The sequence below is a fragment of the Strix uralensis genome, chromosome 6 (assembly GCF_047716275.1).
Source record: "Strix uralensis isolate ZFMK-TIS-50842 chromosome 6, bStrUra1, whole genome shotgun sequence".
NCBI lineage: Eukaryota > Metazoa > Chordata > Aves > Strigiformes > Strigidae > Strix > Strix uralensis.
Genome location: NC_133977.1, coordinates 9,307,813 through 9,334,435, shown reverse-complemented (window position 1 = coordinate 9,334,435; position 26,623 = coordinate 9,307,813). Strand labels below are relative to the sequence as shown.

Genomic DNA, 26,623 nt, shown 5'->3' with positions numbered 1-26,623 from the left:
CGTGACCGGCCGCCAACTGGATTTAACTCCGTTCACCACAACTCTCTGGGCCCGGCCATCCAGCCAGTTTTTTACCCAGCGAAGCGTGTGCCCATCCAAGCCGCGAGCAGCCAGTTTCGCCAGGAGAATGCTGTGGGAAATGGTGTCAAAGGCCTTCCTAAAGTCAAGGTAGACAACATCACAGCCTTTCCCTCATCCAATAAGCAGGTCACCCTGTCGTAGAAGGAGATAAGGTTTGTCAGGACCTGCCTTTCATAAACCCATGCTGACTGGGCCTGATCATCTGGTTGTCCCGCATGTGTTGTGTGATGGTACTCAGGATGAGCTGCTCCATCAGCTTCCCAGGCACTGAAGTCAAGCTGACAGGCCTGTAATTTCCTGGATCACCCTTCCGACCCTTCTTATATATAGGTTCCTACAACTCTTGAGGAAACACTGGAGTATGACTTGCAAAACAAAGTGTTCTCCCTAGGATTCCGGGAAGTCTCCATCCCAAAACTATGAGAATCTTGTCTGCTTCATTGCTCTCCATTCCTACGTGAAAGTAACAAGAAGCACTGGCAACAGATTTCAGAGTCCACGGCCTCAGTTGTATCGGATTCAGACTTCTCATCCAGATACTTGCTCAAGACACTCAGCTCTTGGTACAGTTGACTGTAGTTGTTATGGGATATTTTCACCAGGCTCTTCCATTTTGAAATAAAAATCTAGACCTTTATCAGGAAAATCTCTTCTGTCACAACATTTTTAACCAGCTCTCTGAAACAAACCTTCTTTTCAGTCATCATTGTGTTTCTGGAGAGGAAAATTGGCTTTAAGCAGTGGAAACAGGAAAATGGTATCGAAGATGTCCTACAAGTCATAGTGGAGTCAGATATTTCATCAAAGTTTCTACTGCACTTATCACTTAGAAAGTAATCAACTGATCAGTGTAAAAGCTAAAATAATCCATGCTGTAGTTTAAATGGTATAGTCTCTGCTCGATGCATACATGTAACTCCTGTTAGCATTCTTGGGAGTAGCATACAAGCATCGAAAGGAGTCTAGACCTTAGTGTCCAACATTCAGTCATGGTTAGACTGCCTAACGTTTGTGCGCAGAATCCACATTCAGTGTGATGTCTAGATTTCATCTACGAACAAAAAATACTGATCAATAAGTGATGTCCTACCATTGAAGCCATCCTGATCTAGATCCCCCAGAGGTGCAATAGAACTGCTGAATCTTGCAAATATTTCAAAACCATTCAGCTTTGTGATCTGAAACCCTCCAGAAGCTCGTTGAAGGCAAATGGAAACTTGGCCGACCTCTTGAAGTTTCCCATCAGAACCTCGATCCATAAAAAGAGGGGCTCCAATAAACAGATCTGTATAACTGGACCAAAGGAAGACAAGGTTCTTCAGTAACAGCATCAAAATTCAGTTTCATTCTCTTAAGCATCTGTTAGTAGCACTAACTCAGCACTGAAGTCAATATTAAGATGAAAGTTACCTATCTTTGAATTGCAACCAAAGGCAAATATTTATTGACAAAATAAGCACAAATAAAGCAGAATTTAATGCATTTAAAGCATGTGAATGTACACATATGTATTTATGCAGATAAATACAAAAACAAATCTACAACTGTTAAAACAAGTGTTGAGTGCTAGCAAGAAACTGCGTTGCGTAGATACACATTAATCCAGTAATGAAGACAGAAATCTATGTTGTAGGAAAGACTTTTTATTAAAAGCTTCTTTTTTTCTTTCCAGAAGCAAGTTGGGTAACAGTGGAGAGAAGAGGGCACTTACTTGTCCCCATTGATATCCGTGGCAGCCACGGAATACCCAAAATAGGCAGCCATCTGGAAAACAAAATTCAAACTGAACTTGTGAGTTATAGTGATATAAACACACAAACAAGTTTATACAAAGATGTACAAAGAGATATTAAGGAGATGATAATATATATCACAACATTTTTGTCTCCCTTCTCCTTATATTCTCCTTTTCTTTCTCTGCAGAAAGTAAACTTTCAGTTACCTTCCCCTTTCCTGATCTAGTCCTCTTTCCCAATTCTCAAAACAGTCAGCATTTCCTTCATTCAAATAAGATTGTTCTTCTAAGTAGTACTGCAAAACAGGAACTCACAGAATATATATTTTTACAATTCCTACAGATTTTATAAAATTCTTCTTTGGCACATAAGCTAATAACATATGGAATGTTATAGGTACCCTAAATGTCGTCTCAACATGTCATCTTTCTACAGGAATAGCCTCCCGGCCACCCACCACACTGAATAAAGCTACATACCTGCTCTCCAGTGAAGTTGTACATGGAAGACATGTTCTTCCCATTGTAAATAGACACCTGCACATGAAGAAATGCACATTACAGCGTATCAACAATATTCAGCTTTTCTATTTATTGTAAAGTTTAATGTTTCAAATTTCCTACCATGCCCAGAGTTCTTGCTGCTCTTGGGACTCCTGATACAAAGTCTGAAATACAAAGCAAGACACCTAGATAACATTCAGGTCCCAAAGCACAATGAATTTGCTTGATCTGAGTAGCTCATTCCTAGTGCCTTATGCATTTTCCTGTGCACTGTATTGTTTGTTCTACACCATTTATGTGAAAGACTTGCCCAGCCTATTAACACGATTTTTTTACTGAAGCAAGGGTCTTACCTTCTATGCCATCACCACTGAAGTCTCCAACAGCCACAGAATAACCTGTTCAACAGACAAAATTAGTAAATTACTTTAAAACCTTTCATCTCTCTTTACACTCTTCGTAGGTCTCTATGCACAGTTCTCTCGATTCATCTTAAAATGCAGTGGAATAACTATTGCCTCTAAGTAGCTTAGACTATGAACAGCTACATGAGTAGACTCGAATTCATCAGCATCCATGAATTTGAGATCAGAAGATAAAAATTTTGAATTTATCATCCTGGGAACTGTCTTGGTCTATCTTTGCCTCTTCCTGAACTCAGTTAGACATATATGAATCTAAATGATGACTTCCTACTCCTCTAAAGAACTCTCTTCATTATTTTTCTTCCCAAACATGATTCTTCCACATTTTTATTTAGTTTTGGTAGATTATTTAGAAACAGTTGCTCTTCTAAAAAAATAGGTATGTGACGAACTCCTCACATAAAAATCATGCCTCAGCCATTCCCAAATTCAGACTGAATCACAGAGCACAAAAATTCATGGAAATATTTCCATTTATTTTGTCATCAGGTGCTTTTTGAATCAAGCCTATGGCAAGATAACTAAGCTTCTGTCATACATAAACTACTGCATTTTCAGGTATGTAGCCCTTTAGTTTTCTGTCAAATATTGGATTAATAGTAGCGTGATTTAGACTAAAATATGAACAGCGCAAGGGAGTTTTTCAAGGCAAGCTAGGTTTTCTTTCCAAACTACGCACCCAAATAGCTGTCATCAAAAGCAGCACTGGCAGGTCTGGTTGCTAACTGGTCATCATACTTTGTACTGTAGACTTTGGAGTCATATTTAGCCACAATCTCCGTCACTCGATCAGAAATAAGTTGGCCTAAAGAGAAAGAAAACAGTTTGAAACCACAAATAAAATATGTGTGCACTCATTCATTAAACAACAGGACTCATTTACAGAATGCTTGCTTCTAAAGCAACAACTCTTATGAAATACCAACCAGAAAACAGCCAATAGCAGCAGCACTAGAAAGGATGTAAGTGAAAATTTGGATCTTACTTCAGCAAAGATTTATGCACATCTTTAATCAAAAGCACACAGAGAGCTCACTGAAAATAGAAGCCGCTCCTACATGTAAGCCAGGACTTAAATGGGACTGCTCAGTTAGGTAACAGTAAGCATATGCTTACGGTATTGCAGAACTGAGTCATTGCCCCTTGTCTAAGTACCATCATACGCGAGCTTAACATGGCAGACAAGAAGCTGACAGGATGAGCACAGCGTATGGCCGCCGCCTCCTGACACTTCACCAGCCACTAGGTGGTGACTTCATTACATTCTTTTCTTCGAGTTTACATCTGGAATCACAAAAATTTTTTTTCAGAAGAGCACTTACTTCACATATGTATTCATACATGTATGAAGTAAAGGGAAAACTACTCCTCCAGCATCTCAGAATGTGGAATCAAAATTTGGGGTGAAAAATCTACGTTTTAGAAGTATACTATTGTCTTCTATTCAGAGCTGAGATTTTTTTTCTTTTTTAGTAGAAGATAATCAGGTGGTTTTGGCAGATGAGATGTCACTTTTTCCAAAAAGCAATAAAATGAATACACAAACATGATCTATATCATACTGTATCTGCAGTTTAGTTTCAATTATTCCATTTTGTTCAGAATTTAAAACATAGGGCTGGAAACAAGCCTCCTATGCTGCAGCATCTACATGTAGGCTGGCATGATACAGAAAATCTTTCATAAACTTTCATATTTACACAAGAGTTTGGCAGCTATGTCCTGATTGTAGCAGCATCATCTTTTGAACAGAGAGTTATAGTTAAACGCTGAATGATCCTGCAAACAAATACTGACTGAAGCCCACATTAGCAAAATATATAGGTAACGTTCTGTGTAAGCAGCACAGTTAGAGGTAACGTGCACCATGGCACAAACAGATCAATATAAACAAATGCAGTACATCTTTTCCATCGAAGGAAAAATAACAATAGGTCTCTATATTTCTCATCGAAAATACATGCTTCATATGTGTGTCAGAAATTACAAAACATGTAGATTTTGAAACAGCAAGCAAAATATCCTAAAGGAAACTCATCCTGCTGGTGGAAACAAATTCCACATCCCTGGGACAATGCCTTTAAAACAATCACAGAGTTATTTAAAAGACAAAAGACATATCTATACAATTATTACTTCAGCTTTAATCTGTGGTTGCCTTGATTATTCAGGAAATATTTTGAAGGATGAAGAAAAATTATTTCTGTTAGTTTTCTTACTGATGGAGACTTTGACAGCGGTTGGAGGAGTGTGGATACAAATGACTAAGAGGATAAAGAGAAAAATCAAAGAGGTTAACTTCTCTGTGACTTAAATGATATATCTCACCTTGCCAGTAAAAGCTTCCAGGTCCTCCAAGTAGCACTCTGTCTCCCTTGGAGGGGGAAAAAAAAAAAGAAAGAAAGAAAAAGATAAAAAGAAAAAACACATTCAGCACATCTAAAGACAAGAGAACATGTCCTGTGTTTATGGGAAGTAATCCCATGCATGTCTATCACTGTAGCTTCACTGACCCCAATACATTTTATTTTTTGAAGGAATGATTAATTAAAAATTCATCTTGTAAAATCCTAAGACAACAAACAATATGCCTTCAGTGACTTGCTTCTCTATTTTACCCATTTACAACTGTGGGCAGAATTCTGCTTTCATTGTAATAGACCCCTCTACCCACATAAATCTAAGACAACAGAAACACAATTAGAAGAAAACTTTAAGACTGCTACAAGGCAATCATAACACGTTTTTACGTCAGCACACAAAACTTCTTTCACCTTCTGCCCCTGCCACTTTCTGTAACTTATCTTTAGAAAAGTTTAATTCAGAAAAGCTGTGATGTCATTCTCCCACTCCGTATCCTTGGTACAAATGCAATCCACAAACTATTTTATGGAACTTTAACGACATTAGCTATCCCAGTGCTGGGAATTTCCTCCATAAGTACTGAATTGGGCCATAGGCTTTGCTGCATAATTAAGCCACTTACTCAGGTTTTAATCTTAAAAACTCCCATATTCACCACTTTGAAAAATCTAGGTCAGAGATCTGGAGATACCTTATACTCAGGCTTGCTCACTCATCTAGGGTTTTGGATTAGAGCCCAAGGTTGGTTTTAACTGGGGCTAGAGTCTGTACAATAAACCTGCGGGGTGCATGCAAAATAACTCAAACACAGTCCTATACTGCACTTTGCAGTTTCCTCTGGAGGAAAAACAAGAGTGTCCTCGGGCAAAGAGTGAAGGGATATGACCCAATCATAAGATGTAAAGACCACAAAAAATTGCCACATCACAAATAGGACTTGTGTGGTCTCAACATGTCCAGACTATGCTAAACAATTTAACTGTACAATATAAAAAACTATAGTTAGTTCTCAGATTTGTGCACAGCTTTATTGTGCTTGGATTTAAAAAAAAAAACAAAACCAAAAATGAACTATAAAAGGCAGGGAGAACATAAAAGTAGAAGAAACACAAGGCAGATGGCAAAAAAAGAAAAAGTCCACTTCTGCTAGCTGATGAGAAAAACAAAACATAATTCAGAAGAACATTGTTTATCAGTTCCTTTTAGCAGTAAGTTATTCTTCCTTCAAGAAGTAACACTAGCTATGCACTGGTCCCTTCAAAATAAGTGTCTCAAAAAACCCGACTACTACAGTTTATTTCATGTGAGGACTAGCTGCAGCAGAGTTTTATGGCGTAAGGCTGGAAAACTGGATTATCTGTTCAGGAATGTACATGATTCCTACAGGAGGTGAAAGCGTGCTGCTGTGAAGATGTAGGGAGAAACATGTTTGTAATACCAGAGTGGTTTGAAACTATTTTTGTTTATTTACAAGGATGTGTTTGGTTGTGGTTTTTCCCCCCTGGAACAGTAGTTTACATTTAGTTTCATAATAGCTGTGCTTGTATGTGTTCTGTATCAGGGATATTGTTAACTTGCAACTGTCTGCTGACTGGTAGGAATTGAGAAAGAATCACATACCTTTGTAAAGTCAATACTAAATCCACCTTGACAAAATCCCTGTCCATCTGCATCAATAGTAGCTATAAAAAAAGAATGGATAGAAAAAAGAGAAAAATAAATAAAATAAATATTATCAGTACTAGATCATATGATTCTGTCGATACTTTCCGACGCCTCTTCATAAGTAACCTTGCACTTCTGAACTTGAACATTGGAATTTTTTTTTCTCCTAAATCAGTATTTTCCCTTTATCAACAACTCACAACCAAATGCTGTAACAACTTCAGGGCTGGCCTAACATACATATAACTTTAACATACGTTCTAGCCTAATACAGTCAAAGTAAACAGCAACTCCATATTTCTTTGCATTTAGTCTTCAAAAGTTTTGGGAAAAAATATTTTTATTCAGGAAATAAGGTATTTGCAAAATAGGGAGTAAGTTGGGGTTTTTTGTATGGAATAAAAATCCATACCATAGTGAAAGATACATAACTATAAGTTGTTTAAAGTAATGGCTTAAAACAAACAAACAAAAAGCACACCTGGCTGAAAAAATCTCTACAATCTGAGACTCATCCCAGTAAGAATTGTTATGGCTGAGATAATTTTACAATTATACAGCTCCAGAGCAGAAATGCTGAGACTCCCTTATCTGGAAGCGTGACTACTTAACTAGCATGATTTAGTTTAATATATGCTTAACTTCTTTTTATGTTGGACCACACTGGATTTCATTCCTTGCTGCTCACCAATGATTTTCAGCAAATTAAAAAAAGAAATTGTAGCTTAAGATTCAACTTTTGGACTTCTATATTTTAAAAAACGTTATAAGCATCTGAATAATCTACCAACTCAACTACATGATATGGATGCAAAGCGTTTGGAAAATAAGACTCAAAATGTTCAACAATGAATGTAATTAAAACAGTGCATTGCTACATATGCATGCATACACAGAAATCAGAACCTACTTGTACAAAACCTTGTCTTCTAAAATGAGCCTTCTCTTTAAATTACTTGAATAATTGTTAAGCTTCAGAAAATTCTAGAGTTGGTCCTTGAAAAAGCACTTGCTACCTAATTTTGCTCGAGTGATTACTACAGAAGTGGTCCTTTCAAGAACTGAAGTCCTCAAGTCCAACGATACTTGGATCTAAGATTTTCCTCTGGCCTACAGTAGAGAAAGTGAGGTCTGCATCCTGAACATCAACTGGAGGATGTCTGGATCTAGCTTAGTTTTTTTCCCTGACTGCTATGAGGCTATACATGGAAGGAGGAAATACCTGTAAAACATCCTGCTTCTAATGTGCACAAAATATAACACAAGAGAAATTCCAAACAGAAAAGCAACAAAGTGTTCTACACTTACTTGACCTGCAGGGTGCATATTCTACAGATTTAGATCCAGCAAGCAGGTAACAAGTTCCTACAGGCTCTCTCTCTTGTTTTGTTTCAGTCCTCCAGTGGTACAATGGGGCACAAGCCTAAGGAAGAAAATACGACAGTGAGGAAACAAACTCTTCAAAATGCTGGGGGGTATAGAATAATACAATGGAATTCTAATTTTCTACAAAACAGTACAAAAAAAATTTTGGCGTATGTACCATGTGTTATGAGAGAAGATTTATATTATCAGTGCTGGGGCAGAAGTATCATCAGTTTGTATTTTTTAGAAATAGCTGATTTATCACAAGAATTTTAGAAATAATAATTTCTTAAAGCAACAGTGGTAAAGAGTTCATCAAGAATTTATAACACGTTTTAACTTCAGGAAAACTAATTCTACTACTTTCCTCCGTACCAGAAAAAAATTCTAAACCTTTATTTATAAAGAGTTAAAAAAAGGCTACCCAGTAAATTCTGAAAAAGACAAGCCATACTGATTAGTGCGATTTTGTTTAAATTCTCAGTTATCCAGATCTTTTCACATTTTTTTCACTACAATATTGCAGTACCAAGCCATATGGAGGCATCAAAAACCTACCAGAATTTTATCATTTTTGGATCTCACAGAGGCTCCAAACCACTGATGAGATTTAAATTCCAGTGGATCATCAGGTGCAAAATCTCTGTTGCCTACAAAGAAAATGAAAAAGAAGCAAAATTTTACAGGAAACTGTACAGTAAGAATAAAAAAAAAAAAGCTAAGTCTTGGTTTTGATGCATACAGAGAAAAGCAAAAACCATTAACATTGGAAGATATCACCCTTTCATGGCAATATGCTTTAAGGAAGATTTATTATTAATTTTTACATCTAGGGCCAAATACAGCTATTTTATATACAAACACTAATTTTTTGTTCAAGCACCAAGTTTATAGTATCTTTGAACAGCAACACAGTAAATACCTCATACTTGAGATATTTGACTTACAAGTCAGATTACAGCACTGCTCAAGAATCAGTGCCAAAGCTAAATTAGGACTAATACCTCTAGAATAAATATTGCCCTGATTAAATTAGATGAGATTTGCCTTTGGCTAGAATCGGGACAGAAATTCTTCTACTATGCTACCAGTACATCTCTATTCTGAATGTCACTGCAGTGTACAAAGCACAGCAACCAGCGTGCTTACAAGCTATGAGTAAAGTGAAGGAAAGGGTATTCAGTAACAAAAACGTTAGAGTTTTCCATACAGAAGAACAAGTTAAATAAGGGGCAATTTGTACTGGTGTCTGTATCCTAACTGCTTGGTGATGAAAGTTGGTTGAAGCAACTTAATGAGTGGTATTTCTGCAGTGTGAATATTAGAAGTCTTTAAATCATTTAATGTTTCTTATGTACTTTCATTGGAACAACAATGGAAACTTTGCCAGCTTTATAAGAAAATGGATGTAGCACTCTGGAAAACATATCTTTTAAAAAGGTCACCTAAATAGCTCGTTTACAGTGCCTAAAGCTGAAGGAGTCAATGAGGTCAACAGCCATACATAAATCACTTCTACAGACTGCTGGGGGGAATCCCCAAGCCCAACCCGCTATGAATCAGAGACCTGTGACCACTTGAATCAAAACTTCCTTGCTTGTTTTACACCTTATATAGAATGCTTTGTCTCCTGAGACTGTGTTACTTCATTAGGAAAATCCCATGAAAAGGATGACAAAAGTGATTCTAATCTGCAGTCAGCCAAAACCAGCAAGTATCTGGACTACTTTTGCTCTTAAGATTAGAACTACATAGAAATCAATGCCAAGCACATAGCTTCACAAGGAACTATTGTGTTTTTTTCTAATTTCATCAAAAGTAGTTTAAAAAACCCTTCTGTCACCCTCTCCTCCACTCTCTTCTTGAACAGGTGCTAAAAACATGGAAGGCCTTGATTCATGAAAATCCACCCAAGGACAATTTTGCTCAAATGATGCAATTGCATCCTTTTTTCAGATGAAACTGCCACCAAAAGGGGCTGCAGTTCCCATATCCTCCTGTCCATATGTTCCTACTGCCTGACTCCATCTTGGCACTACTACCTTCCGGTCTCACAGTCACAGCATGAACCACCTAAGAATGAATGCTACTAAAAAAATACTCAACTGGATCAGGGACCAACCCAGCTGACTACACGGGGAGTGAAGCAGTGCTAGCCTGCTGGGTAGAGACAGAAACATATGGCTGGGAACTATATCCTTTTTGGCAGCATCAGGGACTTAAAATTGGTTTATTCTGCTTGTAACCACACCCAAGGTTACACAGCCTTGAAAGACAGATTTGGCTTCCCCTCTATTTGTCCAGCTACTCTTGAATGCAAAGGAATCTCTCTGCTTTACTTGCCAAACAAAGCTTTAAACAATATAAAACCTGAGAATAGTTATGGCATGGCATTTTACACCTTTCTCTCCTGTTGGATACTTATACAACGCTATTTACCTATGACTAAAATGAAAGATAGTATAGCGATTTTATAATGTAAAGCAGAATCCTATTGTGCTAGGTACTATAAAAGTGTCTAGGATGCCAACTTCCCATTTAAGTTTAAAACAATAGGCAGCAAGTAGAAGGAATGGTCTTGTTGCAACAGCAGATAAGCAGCCATTCGGCATTATCAGCAATCTGATTTTATCACAGTGTTAAGGAAATTAGTTCCTTCAAGTTTCAGCTGAATGCATCAGCTGAGACAGCATAAAGCAATAAAAATAAAAAAATTTAAAAGAAGACAGAGTACTGGTTACTAGTGCCATCTAACCATAGCCTATGTTGACTGCACTGGAGAAGAGGGGAACCAGTAGTTTAACATGCACATGCTGCCAAAACAGCCCCTCTGTGCGTTCTTGAGCCACAGATGCTGCCCACCCACCAAGGAAGAATCAATATCTAGGACAGCAGCTACAAAAACTTCTCGCCCTCAGTCTTTAGGGGACAAAATGATTTTTTCTACAGTACTGAAAAAGCCCTGATTCAGCTCTAAATTGAGGATAATACTAGAACCCTCTCTCCAATTTTATTTTAATAGATAAACATCTAGGCTTTGAGATCTTTGAGTCAACTGGCATATAAAAAACTAGAATCTGCAAATAAACACAACCCCAAGTTTATTATGTTCCAAATGTCATGACTTCAGAAGCCAGCATCATAATTTCTGAAGGCCTAAATAACAAATTAGGAATTCTTATGCTTAAAGAAACCCCCATCACATAGTAAAATGTGCTCCACTGGGCAATTTGGCTAAATAAATTTGTTTATTTAAAGTATGCTACTATTGTAAAAATATTTTGCAAACATCTTACTCAAATTGTGTTATGTCAGTGCAGATACAGATAACACAACATCTGCTACAAAGTTAAGATGCCTTACATTGAGTTTATCCCATAATCAAAGCTTCTTCAGGTTCTCTAAAACTAAGTGGGGAGTCTTGAGGAGAGTGGGTTGCTGTTCAGCTTGAGACTGGATGTAACACAGGAAAGTGCGTTAAGACACAAAAACTAGCTCCAAGTAGAAAGTACATACATTGGAAACATGAACTTTTCAGATAAAAAAATTGCAAACATTAAATACAGACCAAATCTGATGTTAACTCTCATTAAAGAAGAAAAGTAACCTTTATTTGCCCACTCATTCAAAATTCTCCCCAGGAAAACCCTGTGCAAATAGAATATGAGCCCTTCCTTCACGTCCAGAAGAGAAACTAATTTTAAGAGGAAATCTGGAAAACACCCTGTCATCAGAAACCCCCTTGCTTTAAATGAGACCATTTGGGTTTCTCTTCTTGACTGGGAAAAACAAACATAAAGAACACTTAAAGGTAGAGGCCTCACTGAAGCAATCAGAGTTAAACAAGGTGTTTTAGCTATACTGTAAAGTAGATTTGTCATGGGAAGATACAGTACTGACTTCAGCATTTCTATGTTTAAGTATAAACAAAGAGCCTGACTTCACTATTATCATGGTATAACTTTTCAGTGGTAGTTATAACAAAAAAAAATCGCTTTCCCCCACACCCTTTAAAAACAGTAGCTACATTACATGAAAAAAACCTGTAATACAGCTAGGATTTACATACAGGGATTTATAAATCCATACCATTGTTTTTATATATTACAGTCATTCTTACTACTATACCAGTTCTTACAGCCACTGCTGGTTTTCTTGTATTTTTAAATTCTTCTAGAGTCTCCCAAGAATAAATATCTTTAAACAGGCATTCAAACAAATATATCCAGGCAATACAAACTATGTTCTGACTAGATTTATTCAAGAAAACATTTGGAGTTTTGGTATTTGTCAGACTAAAATGGAGCCATTACAGCGACTTCTACTTGATGGGTCATTAATTCCAGGATTATGTCATCTGACCATAGGGTATTACTTGGTATCTGTAAAGGCAGCTTATGCCCTGGTTTTTCCTTTGCTCCTTCTCACTGTAATAGACGTCACATGATGATTTTACATAACTCTTTCATTAGGGAAAAAGGGCTGACATGCCAAGTCAACAGTGCTTTGTCTCACAAAGTACTTTCCAGGTGGGTGATGGGGTTGTCAAGGCAGGAACAGAACTGCTTTAAAAATCCATTACATGGGTGCATTGTTGCTGCAGGACCAATGGAACATTGTCACTTTATTGCATTACATAGGATTTAAATTTATAAATGGAAACTAATGTGGAGAGATGCCAAGTAGAAATTGCAGAAAAAGGAAAAAAAAAATAGTCTAAGCCATCTTCCAAGTATAATAAAAAGATCAAAAGTTCTTTCAGTGCTGGATTTCTTTTGGCTATCAGCTTTGGATAGTTGACGCCTTCTTTTTCCAATGTAAATGTTATCAGTTACAGAAACAATGGTATTACTACAAAATGACTGCAGTTGAGTGAGTGGATGAGTTGTAACTTGCAGCCCGCCTGTTTGCATGGCAATGAGAAAACTGAACTAAAACATTTGCCCCTGATCTTGAGTGCCAGACTTAACCAAGATAATCATGAGTCAAGAGGCAATGAACTGAGGAAGCCTGGTTCAGTGTCATTATACTATGGATACTTAAGAAATTGTAAAATTTAAGTAGTCACCCAATTCATGGAATTTCCATTAAAATAAACCTCTTTGTAACTATGCCAATTCAGAGTAGATGATGTTGCCCCTTCTACATAAAAGGAAACTTTCTGCAAATAGCCAAAAGAAAGAGAAACTTACAAAATATACAAGAGCACTATTTTCACAGTACAAGAACTTTACATGGTATGAAGCTAGTTATCTTCCACCCAAAACCTCAGCGATTTCAACCTTAGTTAATGAGGCAAGAGCGAGTGAGTACAAGCTTATCTTTACTTGAAACTCCCCATGCTGTGAGGCAGCTGATGGTTTAAGCAACCTTGGTTTAGCCACAGTGTTTTCTTAATGACTCAGGGAGACGGGAATAGAGAGCTTCCCACTACTCCCCTTCCCTCTTCTGAGGTATGAATCCTGCTTCTTTCCTCAGGCAGTGCTGGAACAAAAGCATCTTTTCCCTTTGCCTAATATGAGACACTTTTTTTTTTTTCCAGACCAGTCATATAGTTGAGATCCAACTACACATGCAGAGAGCCAGCAGTATTCATACACAGGAGTTTACCTAATCAGAGAAGCATGAGCATTTTCCCCACTGTCAGCTATAACAACATGTGGAGGAGGTTTTACACATTCTGCCGCCCTCTTTTGTATTCAGAGCAGTAAGAACCCAGAGCCCAACACAGACTTCAGTTATGCCAGCACACATGATAAGGATAACAACCAAACTTTAATAGGACTGAGGTAAAGATAGATGTAGCGAGATAAAAATCAATCCATTTTACTACAGATGAATGGTCTTCACAAGATTTATTGCTTTATTGTTGACTAAATCAACAGCCTTTGAGATTGAAATCCCCGTAGAGATTGTACCCTAATATGAATAAAACAATCAGCTAAAAATAAAACAGTACTTTGTTAAAGCATACTATTTTCACAGAATACCGACCCATCCCACGCTTCCTTATCCATCTCCTTATTTCGTAAGTGGAAAGGATGGAGTTATGAACAACTGACTCATTTGCAAAAATGATCAATATCTCCAGCAGGCAAATATAAGCTCATAACTTCTCAACATCAGAGCTTATGCTGTGCAATGCTACAGCACAAAGCTGTGCAAGGCAGTTAAAATACCCACTTCAAACTAAATAGGTCACAGATAGATACAGCCATGCCAAACTGGTGGTTTAGACTTCCAAACAAAGGCTCCTATTGTCTAGAATCACCCACTTGGGAATAGGAAAAAAAAAAAAACAACAACCAAAAAGCAAATGTGGAAACATAAGGAGGAATCAGGAGAGTTTTTATAAGCATTTCCCTTTTCAAAAGCTTCTTTCTCTTCTTTTAGCACAGATCAAAATAACCAGTCTTAAAAGAACTTAATCCAAAAAATATTTAAGAATAAACCATTTCTCTAAAATTACTCTGGTGTGTCAAAACACATTGGGGGGGGGGGGGGGGGGGGGACAGTACAACTGTCAAAGTGATAAAATTTTATGCAGCCAGAGGCCACACTGAATTCTTTTCCCAAAGCATTAAAAGCACACCACACATAGCTGAAAATATTTGAGATGCTCTTAGTTTTTAGTATTCAACAGCTTCTGTAAATTTCCACAATCCTGAATACTGAGATCTGATATAGAGAACTAAAGCAGTAGGAAAAGCTTTTACCAAAAGAAGGAATGACAGTTTAGCAGTGCATTGATCTGTTATACTATGTGTTTCAGAAGAGCAAAACAATACATTGTCTGAGCAAGCTGATCTTTCTGTGCTAAAAACGAAATCTGCTCAAGAAATCTGGAATTCATTAGCATAGAAGTTCAAAGTTGTTTTATGAGCATATTTTCCTTTGTAGCAGTTCGTAGAGCTGTCTGCATTTCATCAGATTATTCTAAATGCAGAAGCTCTTGAAACAGCCCCAGTACTGCACTTTTTAATGCTGACAGAGCTGCGCTTTCAAGCATCCTGTACTGGAGCAGGTACATTTCTCAAAAGTTTTCTTTAAAAAACTGGCAGGTTTTTGCAAGAGGAACTTTATCATCACAAAACCATTTGGTTTTATTTTTATGAAAAGTTATGGGAGCATGAAGAAATGCTATTTCTACCAACCCACTTCCCACTATTCTTGTCTGATGAAGAGCTAGGACCCCAAAGACAAAAAGTAAAATATAATCAATAATTACAAAGATTGTTTCCTTTTCGAAAACAAGCACATAGGAAACTCATTTGGTTTACATTAATTTGCCACATATTGCTCACATGTGTATAGTCTGATTAAATCCAACTGGTTACATGGGTCTCTGAAGAATTTTTTGTTTGTTTGTCAGAAGGAAAATTCAGAGTGATCCTGCTCTCTAAAACTCCATGGCCAAATAATGGCGGTATTTATCTAGAGGCCAGACAATTAGCTAAGTGTATCCACCCTGATATTCCATGTATGCCAAACTGTAAAATGCATAAATAAAAACATAAAGATGACTTGCTGATTTTCCTAAAAAGCACATTTGACCACCGCTCTGCTCACTGGTTTTGTTGTCCGGTTCAGTGAGCTTTTGATCGTCCTCTTGCACAGAAAAAACACATTTAGTTTTATACACAAAAAATGGACAACTATATAAAATAAGTTTAACTCACAGAAACACCTTTAATTTTTCAAGAATCTTTTCTCTGAGCAAGATTATGGACATACCTTCATTAATATTTGGTACTATCTATGCAACCTGTGCTGTGCTAGTCCATGAAGGCTGAGGAAGGAGAAAAAGGGAAGGAGAACAGATGTGTCTTTAAAACAACTGGGTTTGGACCTTTGTCTCAAAACTGATCAGGAACAGAAAATGGACTGCTATATTAAAAGCATTCCTTTTACAATTTACCCACAAGAAATATGTTTTTCCTGGAAAAAGCTGCTAAGCAGCTGGCAGATGAAGCCGTTAAGCTTTCTAAGAGAGGAATCACCTCTCCAGTCAGTCTTGTAGAAAGAGTAGTACTAGGGCTCAGCAAGCTGTAAGGGCAGGTTCTCCACCATTTTCCTTCCCAGATTCTTTCTTCTTTATAAGATTCAGAACATTCCCCTATGCATTAAAACAAAAAAGAAACTAAGTTTTCAGTCACAAAATTATCTGGTGTGGAGAACAGATAAGAATGAAGACAAATATTAACCCACCCTGACCTATAATCTGTGAATTTTGGTAATTTGAATGTGAAATGTAAAGCATCTTGCAAAGGAAAGGATTTAGCAATATTTTTTATGCTTATAAGAGCTTTGAAGAATATATCATCTTGAGAACGTAAATTTCCCCATGGTGCTTGTCCTGAAAAAAAAAACCAGCCTCCTACACATTCTGAAACTCTGAAAGTTACCTGAGACAGAGGGGAAAATCCCAAGTATTTTACATAACAATTCAATTGAAATTGTGGTAATGCTGTGGCAATTGTAGTAAGAAGTCAAAATACACAAGAGTACAAATACCAGAAACTTCAGTTTTGTGACAGTGGCATATTTAGCTACTGAATTAATGAAGTAAACAGGAACAAGGCAAAAGTTCAGCGCTTACATAGCACTTTTTCATCAGATCCATTTCTATCTGGATTTGCAAGGTAACCTGTTAAAGTAACAGATAAAAGCACTGCTTCATATTTCACTTCTGCAATAGTATCAATGAAAGGGTGCATGTGAGGAAGCTTGCTCTGGTGGATGGTTCCTTTATCACTTTAACCTTTATGTGCTTCTAAAAGCAAAAGCCAGCCTGGAATGTATGCCTAATAATACTTAAAAGCCTTTAAAAAAAAAAAAAATTAACTTTTTGGCCATGTACAGACAAGCACATGTAGCACAGCTATATGCACCCCTGAATTTGAGGGCATTTTCTACCACACATGTTTGTTATGCAATTTTCACATAGTCATAACTATGTTAAATCAAAGCCAACTGATGTCAATGCTAAAATGCTCAGAAGCCCCACAGCGAAGCATCTTTACATTTGGGAAGTGTTAATGTGTGATATAAACATTTTGCCTTCCAAAGCCACCATGTATACCAGAATGTCAAAGGCAATTAGTATAATATGCACAGAAACACACGCACACAGACATATATACAGAACACTCTCTAGTGTATTTTTACATAAATGTAGCCATTGTGCTAGGAGACTTATGACAAGGGGAGATCCCCCTTCCCCTCTACAAATATACTGCTGTTTCAGATGAGAAATACACTGTGTAGGAACAGTGAAAGAACACCTTTTTTGGCCAGCAGTTTAAAAATAGTAATACACACTTTAATGAGGGGCTTTCTATGTCACAGGCTAGTGGGAATACCATGAAAGAGAGGGAAATACATATATTTTCAGCATGAGAGCTATGCGAGTTCCACGAATGGACTCCTACTGCTCGGCTCCTGTCCTGAAAGAGCCGAGCTGTCACACACGGGAAGGAACAAACAAATAGTAAATCTGGTGCTACCAGGAACTACCAGCTGAATGACTTATCGCTTTCCTCCAGAGGAGCTGGGATAAGGGTAAATGCAAGTAACAAGCAACACTGCTTTAAGGTAAGGGCTTGAACAACTCCTCCAACGATTAACATAAAGCAGGTAGTAGTACCTTCTCTCTTGGGCTACGTAATAGCTGTTGCATTTGTCTCATGTTAATGACCATGCTTCTGTGCTAATACGATATTAAAGCCAAAAGCAAGTGTAGAAAATAAAACTCAATTCTGTGCAGCCACCGCCGTGCAGCTGAGCTCAGTATGGCCTCTATATGGATGGGGAAAAGCAAAAGACCCATAAAGATGGAGGAAAACTTTATTAGAAAAAAATCACAGAATGTTTGGGAAAAAATAATAATAATAGAGAAAAAAACTACTCATGTTTATTTGTGACACAAACACAAGACAAACAGACAAACACAACCGCACACAGTCAGAACAAGACTCACTCTTACCTCCAATCCCTTGCTCCCTTCACAGTGCAGAGACATGACCTTGCCCTTGCTCTCAGATGCTGCGTGCAAGATGCGGTGGCTTGGCCTGCTCTGGGATGTGCCAGCTATGCTATCTGGCACAAGGAAGCAGGAGGATGAATAGGGGCATGCTGTCTAGTCATTATAATTCTGCAACTCCACATATGGAGTTTGGCAATGACAGGTAAAGAGAAAGAAGCCACAAGTACTAATGTTCTCGCTATTTTCACAGATCAGATTTCTCACTAGCTGTAAAGAATTAGAAAAGAACTCTGAAGAAACCCATCTAATGAATTATGCAGAACCTCTGCTGCCTTTTCCATTAACAAAACAGCTCAATAATGGGGGGGAGAGATAAAAATTTGCCTTGTATTGCAGTGCTCAGCAAATCATATTACACAATTGTTGAAACAGTGATGGATGAACCTGAATTCTTGCAGAGGTTGCGTTGTCATCTACAAAAAACACCTTCGCATTAGCACCACAAGTCAGTGGTCAAGTCATCTGTTTCCTATTTCCTGCGAAGTGAATCCTGCGAAGTCATCCCTAACCCCTGTTACCTTATGAGGTAGGGGCTGGCCAGAATGGGGGCTTACACTGTGTTGGCAGTAAGACACTGTCATCGTAACGCAGGGAATCAACCATTGTATTATGCACAAAGAAAAAGACATTTTATTTTGTCTCTGCCAATTTATTATTTTATTATGCTGAAATACAATGCCCCTTTTCACCCAGAGAATAATTGACAAATGCGTTATTTCCCAACTCATTGCCACAAAGCTGGAATGAGTTAAAATGTGCCTGAAACAAGTCCTCTTAAACCATTACGACCTGCTATTTTTACTGTTAAATTTCAAGCGATTAACATGCCCATTACTTGTTTGCCCAGTAGGATATACCTTGAGCACAGACACACAACAAAGGAGTGTAGCCTCTATATCTATTTACTCTGTGTGGCATACAGAAAAGCCTATTGCAAATGTTCACAGTATAAAGAGATAAATGCACTGCAATTCCCATTGAAAGATGCATCTAAAACCACCCCGGTGGCTCTTCTCTCCCTACCGTAAGTTTTTTGGCTGTTGTATTAATGGTGATTATTCATTAAAGACATCCAGATTCTTTTTTTAAAAAAAAACAAAACACACATTTGTATTCTAGTAAACAATAAGTCCAAAATAAAAAAAAAATTTACACACAATTTTTGCTGTCTTACACTGGTGCAGATAAAATGTCACACTTTGTAGCTTATTAGAGATCTTAAGTAACCTGGCAGAAACATTTGGGTAGAGTGAAGTAAAGAGACTGATAATGACTTGGGGTTTTTGTGCACCATTATGTACTACGTTTTGGATTTTTTGCAAGAGAACTCGTAACGTAATAGTTTTGAGAAAAATACATGTAGGACACCAATATTTTGTGGTATACCTTGACAATGGAATTGGAAGAGGAGCTTCTCCACTGTATCATACATGATTTACAAAGGCTGTATAAATCTAATAGCCTTTAGACTGCCAAGTCAAAATACCAGCAGAGGCAAGAATGAATTATAACCAAGTAGACCTTAAAAGCACAGGTGTTTCCTCTGCCCTACCACATGGGTCTTGCTAATCTACTCCTATGACATGAAAAGGTTTTTCCACTGGCCTGAAACATGCTGTGGAAAACAGGATTCAACACTGACTGGCTCAAACAGAAAAGCACATGCAGTGTGTTCTCATATGACCTGCCATAGCTTGTGGAAATCACTATGAGTACCAGAGCATGAAGACCAAGCAAAGTGTTCAATGTCAGCATTGTTGCTGCTCAGCTTTAGTATATATCAGAAATGGGTAAGTAATGCCTCTGACCTGAGGCACTCTGAGTGCTGCTATCATGTCACAAATACTATGAAGCTACCTCCAAGAGGAAAAATTAAAAAAAAAAAAAGAATTTTTTTCCACAGTTTGATGTTTATACTTCCAGTTTCAGATTAAACTTCTGAGTATATTGCTGATATTAAAAAGTATCTTTCCTCGGATGCCATGTTCTTAATAGGATCTTGGGGTCCTTAATAAACCCCTTGGGGATTATTAGGAATAAAACCCTTGGGGTTTATTAGGAATTAGGTTGCCAAATGCTTTAGGATTGCTGGAAATTACAGAGGAGAAATGTAAATAGGTTAAAACAAAAGAAGAATAATGTATGGTCACTCAGGCTTTCAGCAAATACCAAGGACAAGGGAAACCTAGAAGAGGAGAGGGGGAAAAAAAAAAAAAAAAAGAGAAAAACCAAGCCTTGACTAGTTGCTAGTCCAAAACTGGCTGCATTCACATCGACCATCAAGAAACCCCATGTGAACCTGAATCCCTTCTGCTTTCTCACATGAGGATTAGAGCAGAGACCTCCCCCATCTCCCCTCACAGGGAACTACATGTTACCTGTGGAGTCAAATATAATTGGCTGGCAGTTTCTGTTTGAATTCCAGTTACATTTGAGCACCTGGCCTCCTTCCACAATGTTGTGCTGGGTAGTGTTTGCTTTTGGAGCTCCCACCAGAAGAAATATCCTGCAATAAAAAGAAATAAAACAAAAGTTTCAACACCTAAGGCACAGACATTGTTACTTTATGACATCTGAAGAGTAAATAAAGCAAAAGCCTTGCCCATTCAAATCTAAATCTGCACTACTTTGCGTTTCAGAGAAATTCATATTAGGTTTTAGGTCCCGGGTCCCTATTTTCTGCAAGCAAAAGCAGGCAAAAAAACACATTTACCAAAAAGAAGACACAAAAGATGGTAAGAGAAAATTAAACTATTCTGTCCTACTTAAAATTATATTTGAGATAAACACCTTATATACTCTTCCTTTCAAAAATATGTATGTATGCAGCAGAACAGGAAATGTACTTCTGTAATTTAAGAAAGTCATCAGCTGGCATCATTTCTGGTTAATTTTGTACATAAGAGTAATTCAAGGAAGTCAGTCAAAAATGGAAACAATATATAAACAAAGCAGTAGTGCCTCTGAGCTCAGAAGGTACTAAGTGGTGAGTCGGCCTAGTATTAGCAAATGCTTTTTTAAAAAGAATCTCCAAGTACCCCAGCGACTCAACCACAGGTTTGTACATTAATGATTCTTTACTGAAATTCATTACACAGTAATCATTTTCTTATTAAGATCTGTTGTGCTTTTACAAATCTCTGCTTATATGAACATGTTAAACACACTCTGAGCAGGAACTGCTACAAGATTATGCCTGTGCAGGTGATAAAATTCAGAAGTCGCTGAGTAAGAAACAGACTGAATAAAAAGGCAGACCAAGTAAGGTGCTTAGCATCTTCCAACAAGGTTATTAACATCTTCCAGGAACTCCAACACCTCTGAGGCACACTTGACTCATCAGCACTTTTCCAATGAAGTCAATTTGAAATATAGGCAAGACGTATACAAGACATAAAATAAATGTTTCCTTTCATCAGAATCTGCTCTGTTGTATTTGTTTAGACTGTTCAAGAAAGAATATAGCTTGCAAGAGCAAGTCTTATCATCCTGTATCAGGCATTATGGTTTAGTTTTGAAATTGGGTTAGCTGAACAAGCTGCAAGACTGGTTGAAGAGAATGCCTACAGATAGGCAGATCCAGACTTATCAAACTTGCTCTGGTTTTCAGAGTCATCTTCCAGACTTCACTTTAGAATAGAGCTAAGTTTATATTTTTTAACATGTAAATACCAGGTATAAACATGTAGCACCTCATCAAAGCTCAATTCATATGAAGACCAACACAAGCTACTAGTTTTCAACCTGGGTGAATTTTCAGAACCTTAAAAGTTTCCTGGTGCGGACCCTGATAGAAAATTCAGACTAGTTGGCAATCCATTTGTTTTCCTTAGTTGCCATTCATAGACCCTCTAGATTCCAAGAACAAGAATTTGAAATGCTTTAATCGACTTAAGTTCTCTCTGGGCATAACAGAAATGCTTAAAAATAAACATCATAATGCCAAGAATCACATTAATTACTATAATTACAATCTATTAAACAAGTGGTAGCTTGCCTCCCACTTTACTCTTGTATCACTAGCTTTTGAGATGCCCCACAAATTAAATACTTGTTTAGAAAATAAATCATTCCCGTTCTAATCATGTATTTTAAATCTTTAAAATAATCTTTGTGATTAAGTTTATTAACAAGATTACCAATAAAGGAATCATTAGGGGACTCCACAAAGGTTTAGTCACCTCTTTTCCTAAAGCAAAAGAAAAAAAAAAAAGGCATTTTTGTCATTATAGACCAAACGAGCAGATTTTGTCACAGGTCTTCTAACAACATACAAATTACCTAAATACAAAGAAGTCTCTAGTCCATATACTTTGGGAAAGGGGGAATAGAGGGAAAACCGTTATTCCCACGGGAATACGCCAGCTATGCTTTGATATGCCTGTCTCCTACATGATACAACCATCTGCCCCAACATAATGCTGTGGACAAGGCTGGGAGCATACGGACATCCTCCACAGCTCAGCTTTGCTAGGTGTACTTCCAGGAATGATCCCTCACCGGTGCTTTTCCAGGGGCCAATAAAGAGCAACCGGTATTTCCACACACTTGTATGCTGGAAGACTATCAAATGCAATTCTTCTAAAACACAGCATGTACGAGAAACCTTTTTCAGTTTTTATAAAGTTATGTTCAGTTGCTTGGTATTATAGTTATGCCCTCTGTCAGGCACCACACAGCACCCTGATACAAGACTACTGCTTTGATTCTGAGAATAGGTCTTTCATACTGGACTTCTAAATATACTTTATTTTGGTATCCAGCAGGTCAAAATAGACTATGAAACAGCAGCTTGAGCATTCAAGAACTAATAACGCTCCTTTGTGTGAGGCTAGTCAATCCAAATAGTTTTAGCTCAACTAAATTTACTTAATCTCTAGTAGTCATGTAAAGAACAGGTGAGAAATCAAAATTCTAAGCAACAGCAAAGGTGTAGGAAACACATGACACACATGACACTCAATAGAAACCATATAACAAGGCTCATTTTACTAAACACCTTTTGCTAATCATGTGGAAACACTTTACTCAGTTTTCTACCTCACATTTAACTGCAGATATCTCTGAGCTCGCTGTTCATCACTACACTTCTTTCCCCTCCAACAGCTTGAGGGAATCTGCAGGCATTCCTGTCTGCCTGATGTGTGTTGATCCTCCTTGAACGAGTGGGACGACACAGGCCTATGTCTGGAGGATGCTGGATACAAGTATTTCTGGCTATTTCAAGAGGTAAAATATCAGTCTCCATAGGCACAAACTCAAAATTTAACACCATTAGGACCTGTTCCTGTAAAAGTTACACAGCTACTTTGTTTCAATTATGAGCTTAAATTTAGGCCAGTACCAGGATTTAGCTTTGCAGATACAGACTAACTTCTAGTCACACCAAAAAAATCCAGAAAATTCCCGTAAAAATATGGAGTCTTCCATGCTGTCTGAAAATCACTAGTGTTCAAAGTTTTTTTTAAAAAAACTCCAAAAGCCAACATTGTTTTCTTTTACAGCCATGCACTTTGAGGTCAACAATTATTATAAAAATAATGGAAAGGTTCCAAATAGTGATTTCAGTGAGAGCTGGGTCACATAATTCCTTACTGGAAAGCAAGGAAGAAAGTTTACTACATGCATTTACAAGTCTCCTGGTAACTTTGCAGCCACACATGCTGACTTAAAAATAAAGGGAGGAACACAAATAGAACCTTTTTTTCTTTTAGTATTAAGATTTACAGGATTAAGATAGCACAGAAAGATGTTGCAACACATGCGAGTCAAGACAGGATGACTTTTAATATTTGTAGGCAATAAAGAAATGCAAACAAGGCTAGTTGATGTACTGCAAAAAGACTTGCTCAATAGCTATAGAATTTGTTTATGAAGTTTTATGAGCTAAGGATCAAGAGAGAGAGAGAAAAAAATCCCCTCAGCATGATGGAATACAGCAGCTTTTCCAGCTTGACAACCCTTCCTTAAGATGGGAAAGGAGGGGAAAAAACCGGCAAAAGCTTTAAGATCTTAATGTAGCCCGTGCTTGAGAAATAGAGACTAATTCATTACAGCAATACCACAAGTTTGAAGTTGGTGACACGACTGTTCGGAACTCTGAAACACACCAGCTACTGCCCATCGCCTGATTTTCGTCTGACACGAAAGGAGAGCCGTTCGGGAAGCAGATGTCTGCTCCAGACCCCTCAGCAGCTCTGTGACCCGTGCAGATGCAGCACAACTCAAACGCGGCCCTTCTGCCAAGAGCAGGCAAAAAAGAGCAGCAGAACTTCGGAAATTTCACGGGGCGAAGCCTCAGGTGCGAGGCGCCGGGAAGCGAACACCGCCCCTTCACCCGTCCCCGGTACCGCCGCTACCTGCGCTGCCGAGGCTGCCCGGAGCACCCGCCGGTGCCCGCCCGGCCGCTGCCGCACGCAGCCCCGCTGGGCCTCCCGCCGGCCGGCTCCGGGCAGCCGGGAACGCCCGGGCCGGGGAGGGGGCGCAGCCCGGCCCGCCGCCGCCTGCGCGGGGTCCCGCTGCGGAGACCCGCCCTCCGTGTGGGCCTGGCGCCGCGGGTCCGCCTCGGCCCGTCCCGCCCGGGCCTGGGCAACGGGCTCCCGGCAAGCGAACGCTGCCCTGACCGCGGCTCTGCCCGGGCGGCCGCCGCCCCCCTCCTCCTCCTCCTCCCCGGGGCACTTACGAGGACGGGTCGGGAGCGAAGAAGTCCACGGCGAAGCCGAAGTAGCTGCCCTCGGGGCCCGAGTAGACGGCCGGGCGCTCCGCGTCCAGGTTGAAGGCGCTGCCCGGGGCCAGCGCTGCGCCGCCCAGCACCAGCGCCAGCAGCCACCGCCACAGCCGCGCCATGGCCCGGCCCCGCGCCGCCTCCGCGGGGGGCGCACAGCCGCGCAGCTCGGCCGGGGGGGAACGGGGCGGAGGGGCCGCGCGTTTCCCGCGGGCGGCGGCGGGGCGGGGAGCGGAGTCACTTCCTCCCGCCCTGCGCCCAGCTCCCCTCTCTCCGCGGGACGGGGCCGGCAGGAAGGAGATGCGGCATCATGTGGTGTCGCCGGAGGCGGGCCCTGCCCCGCGCCGCTCCGCGCCGCTCCGCGCCCGGCCGCGGGGCCGCCCCCCGCCCGCCTCGACCTTCCGCCGGCAGCGGGCGGGCCCCGGTGGGGAGCGCGGCCCCCCCTGCGGCCGGGGCGGGAGCTCCGCGGAGGTTCCACGGCAGCGGCGGCGTGAGGCAGGGGGGTACGTGCCCTCTGACCGGTCTCACAACTGTTACTGCTGGAGCCGAAGGCTTCCAGAGGGCAAGTGCTACTGAGAAGCGCTGGCAATAAAAAGATGGGGACACATCCACACTTTGCCTTAGAAAATCTTTCTTGGTAAGACTTTCTCAGAAAATCCTTCCTTACCAAGTCTCAGAGAGAGCCTGTTTCAGGAGAGCTTGTTAACACAAGCAAAGAGTGAAGCAAGTACCAGTGTGGACCCATCCCTGGAGGGGAAAAAAGCCAACGATAGAATATTAAATGAAGTAATTTAAAATGCCGGGGTCACAGCAGCGCCCTGCAGCACCTCCACCAGCGGTGGGCAGGCCGAGCAGCAGGTGCAGGGCTGTGAAGAGCTGGGTCTGTAAAGCCTCCCCGAGGGACATCTCCGCGCCTGTTCTAGCACTGCCCGACCCACCACTGCCCGGCATCCGGACTGAACCTCTTCAGTCGCCGTTTGTGGCCCTTGTATCATTTGTCACCTTAGCCCCATCACCATGGGAGCTCAGGTGCTCGTAGGCTGCTGTCGAACCCCTCATAGCCTTGTCTGCATCAGCCTGCAGCAGAGTTCCACATCTGCTCACCATAGCAGTGTTTCAGGAAAAAGAAAACATGCTGGAACACCTATAAAGTGGAATTAATCATATTAATTCAGAACATTAATACATAAACCCCAATATTATTACCATGTAATCAGTTTCACACTCTTGCCACCTGAAGTCTAAACTTTCAGATTTGCTTTTCGTATGTGAGCATGATAAAGTAATAGGATGTTTCAATAATGATGTTTCAAGATCTAAGTACAAGTTAAAAATATCCGATACATATTTACCAAGGGACAGAGCCAGAGTTAAGGGCATCCTGAAGTAAAATAAAAGTACAAAATAAGAATATGAAAACACAAAGCTATACAGGAAAAAACCTCACAAAACGCGTGGAGGGATTATGCTGAGGCCTAACAGAAGTGATGAATTCTAGTACAACAATAGCTGCAACGAGAAGTTGAAAATCCTACCTTAAAGAGCTTGTTTAATTTAAAGAATGGAAATGACATCAGTTCGTCTTTCTAAAATACTGGTCTAATTCCCCTCAAACTTTTGAGCTGGATATGGGAACCACTGGTGAAACTTTTGACTTAGATTCTACAAGAGATCATTTTACTTTGAAATCTTCAATTGACTCAAAGTAGACCTTT

General features: G+C 39.5%; 1 protein-coding gene across 1 annotated transcript in view; it reads right to left on the bottom strand.

The window, feature by feature from the left end:
• Nucleotides 1-25,257, bottom strand: part of ITGAV (integrin subunit alpha V) — a 51,623-nt gene extending 26,366 nt beyond the window's left edge. The window contains exons 1-12 of the mRNA XM_074872662.1: nucleotides 24,867-25,257; nucleotides 20,563-20,690; nucleotides 8,698-8,789; nucleotides 8,083-8,197; nucleotides 6,730-6,791; nucleotides 5,074-5,119; nucleotides 3,425-3,550; nucleotides 2,674-2,718; nucleotides 2,441-2,484; nucleotides 2,297-2,353; nucleotides 1,793-1,845; nucleotides 1,172-1,374 (exon numbers count right to left, since the gene is read on the bottom strand). Coding sequence (XP_074728763.1) covers nucleotides 1,172-1,374; nucleotides 1,793-1,845; nucleotides 2,297-2,353; nucleotides 2,441-2,484; nucleotides 2,674-2,718; nucleotides 3,425-3,550; nucleotides 5,074-5,119; nucleotides 6,730-6,791; nucleotides 8,083-8,197; nucleotides 8,698-8,789; nucleotides 20,563-20,690; nucleotides 24,867-25,030 — 1,135 coding nt within the window. The 5' untranslated portion in view covers nucleotides 25,031-25,257. The remainder of the gene's footprint in view (nucleotides 1-1,171; nucleotides 1,375-1,792; nucleotides 1,846-2,296; nucleotides 2,354-2,440; nucleotides 2,485-2,673; nucleotides 2,719-3,424; nucleotides 3,551-5,073; nucleotides 5,120-6,729; nucleotides 6,792-8,082; nucleotides 8,198-8,697; nucleotides 8,790-20,562; nucleotides 20,691-24,866) is intronic.
• Between the last annotated feature and the right edge of the window lie 1,366 nt (nucleotides 25,258-26,623).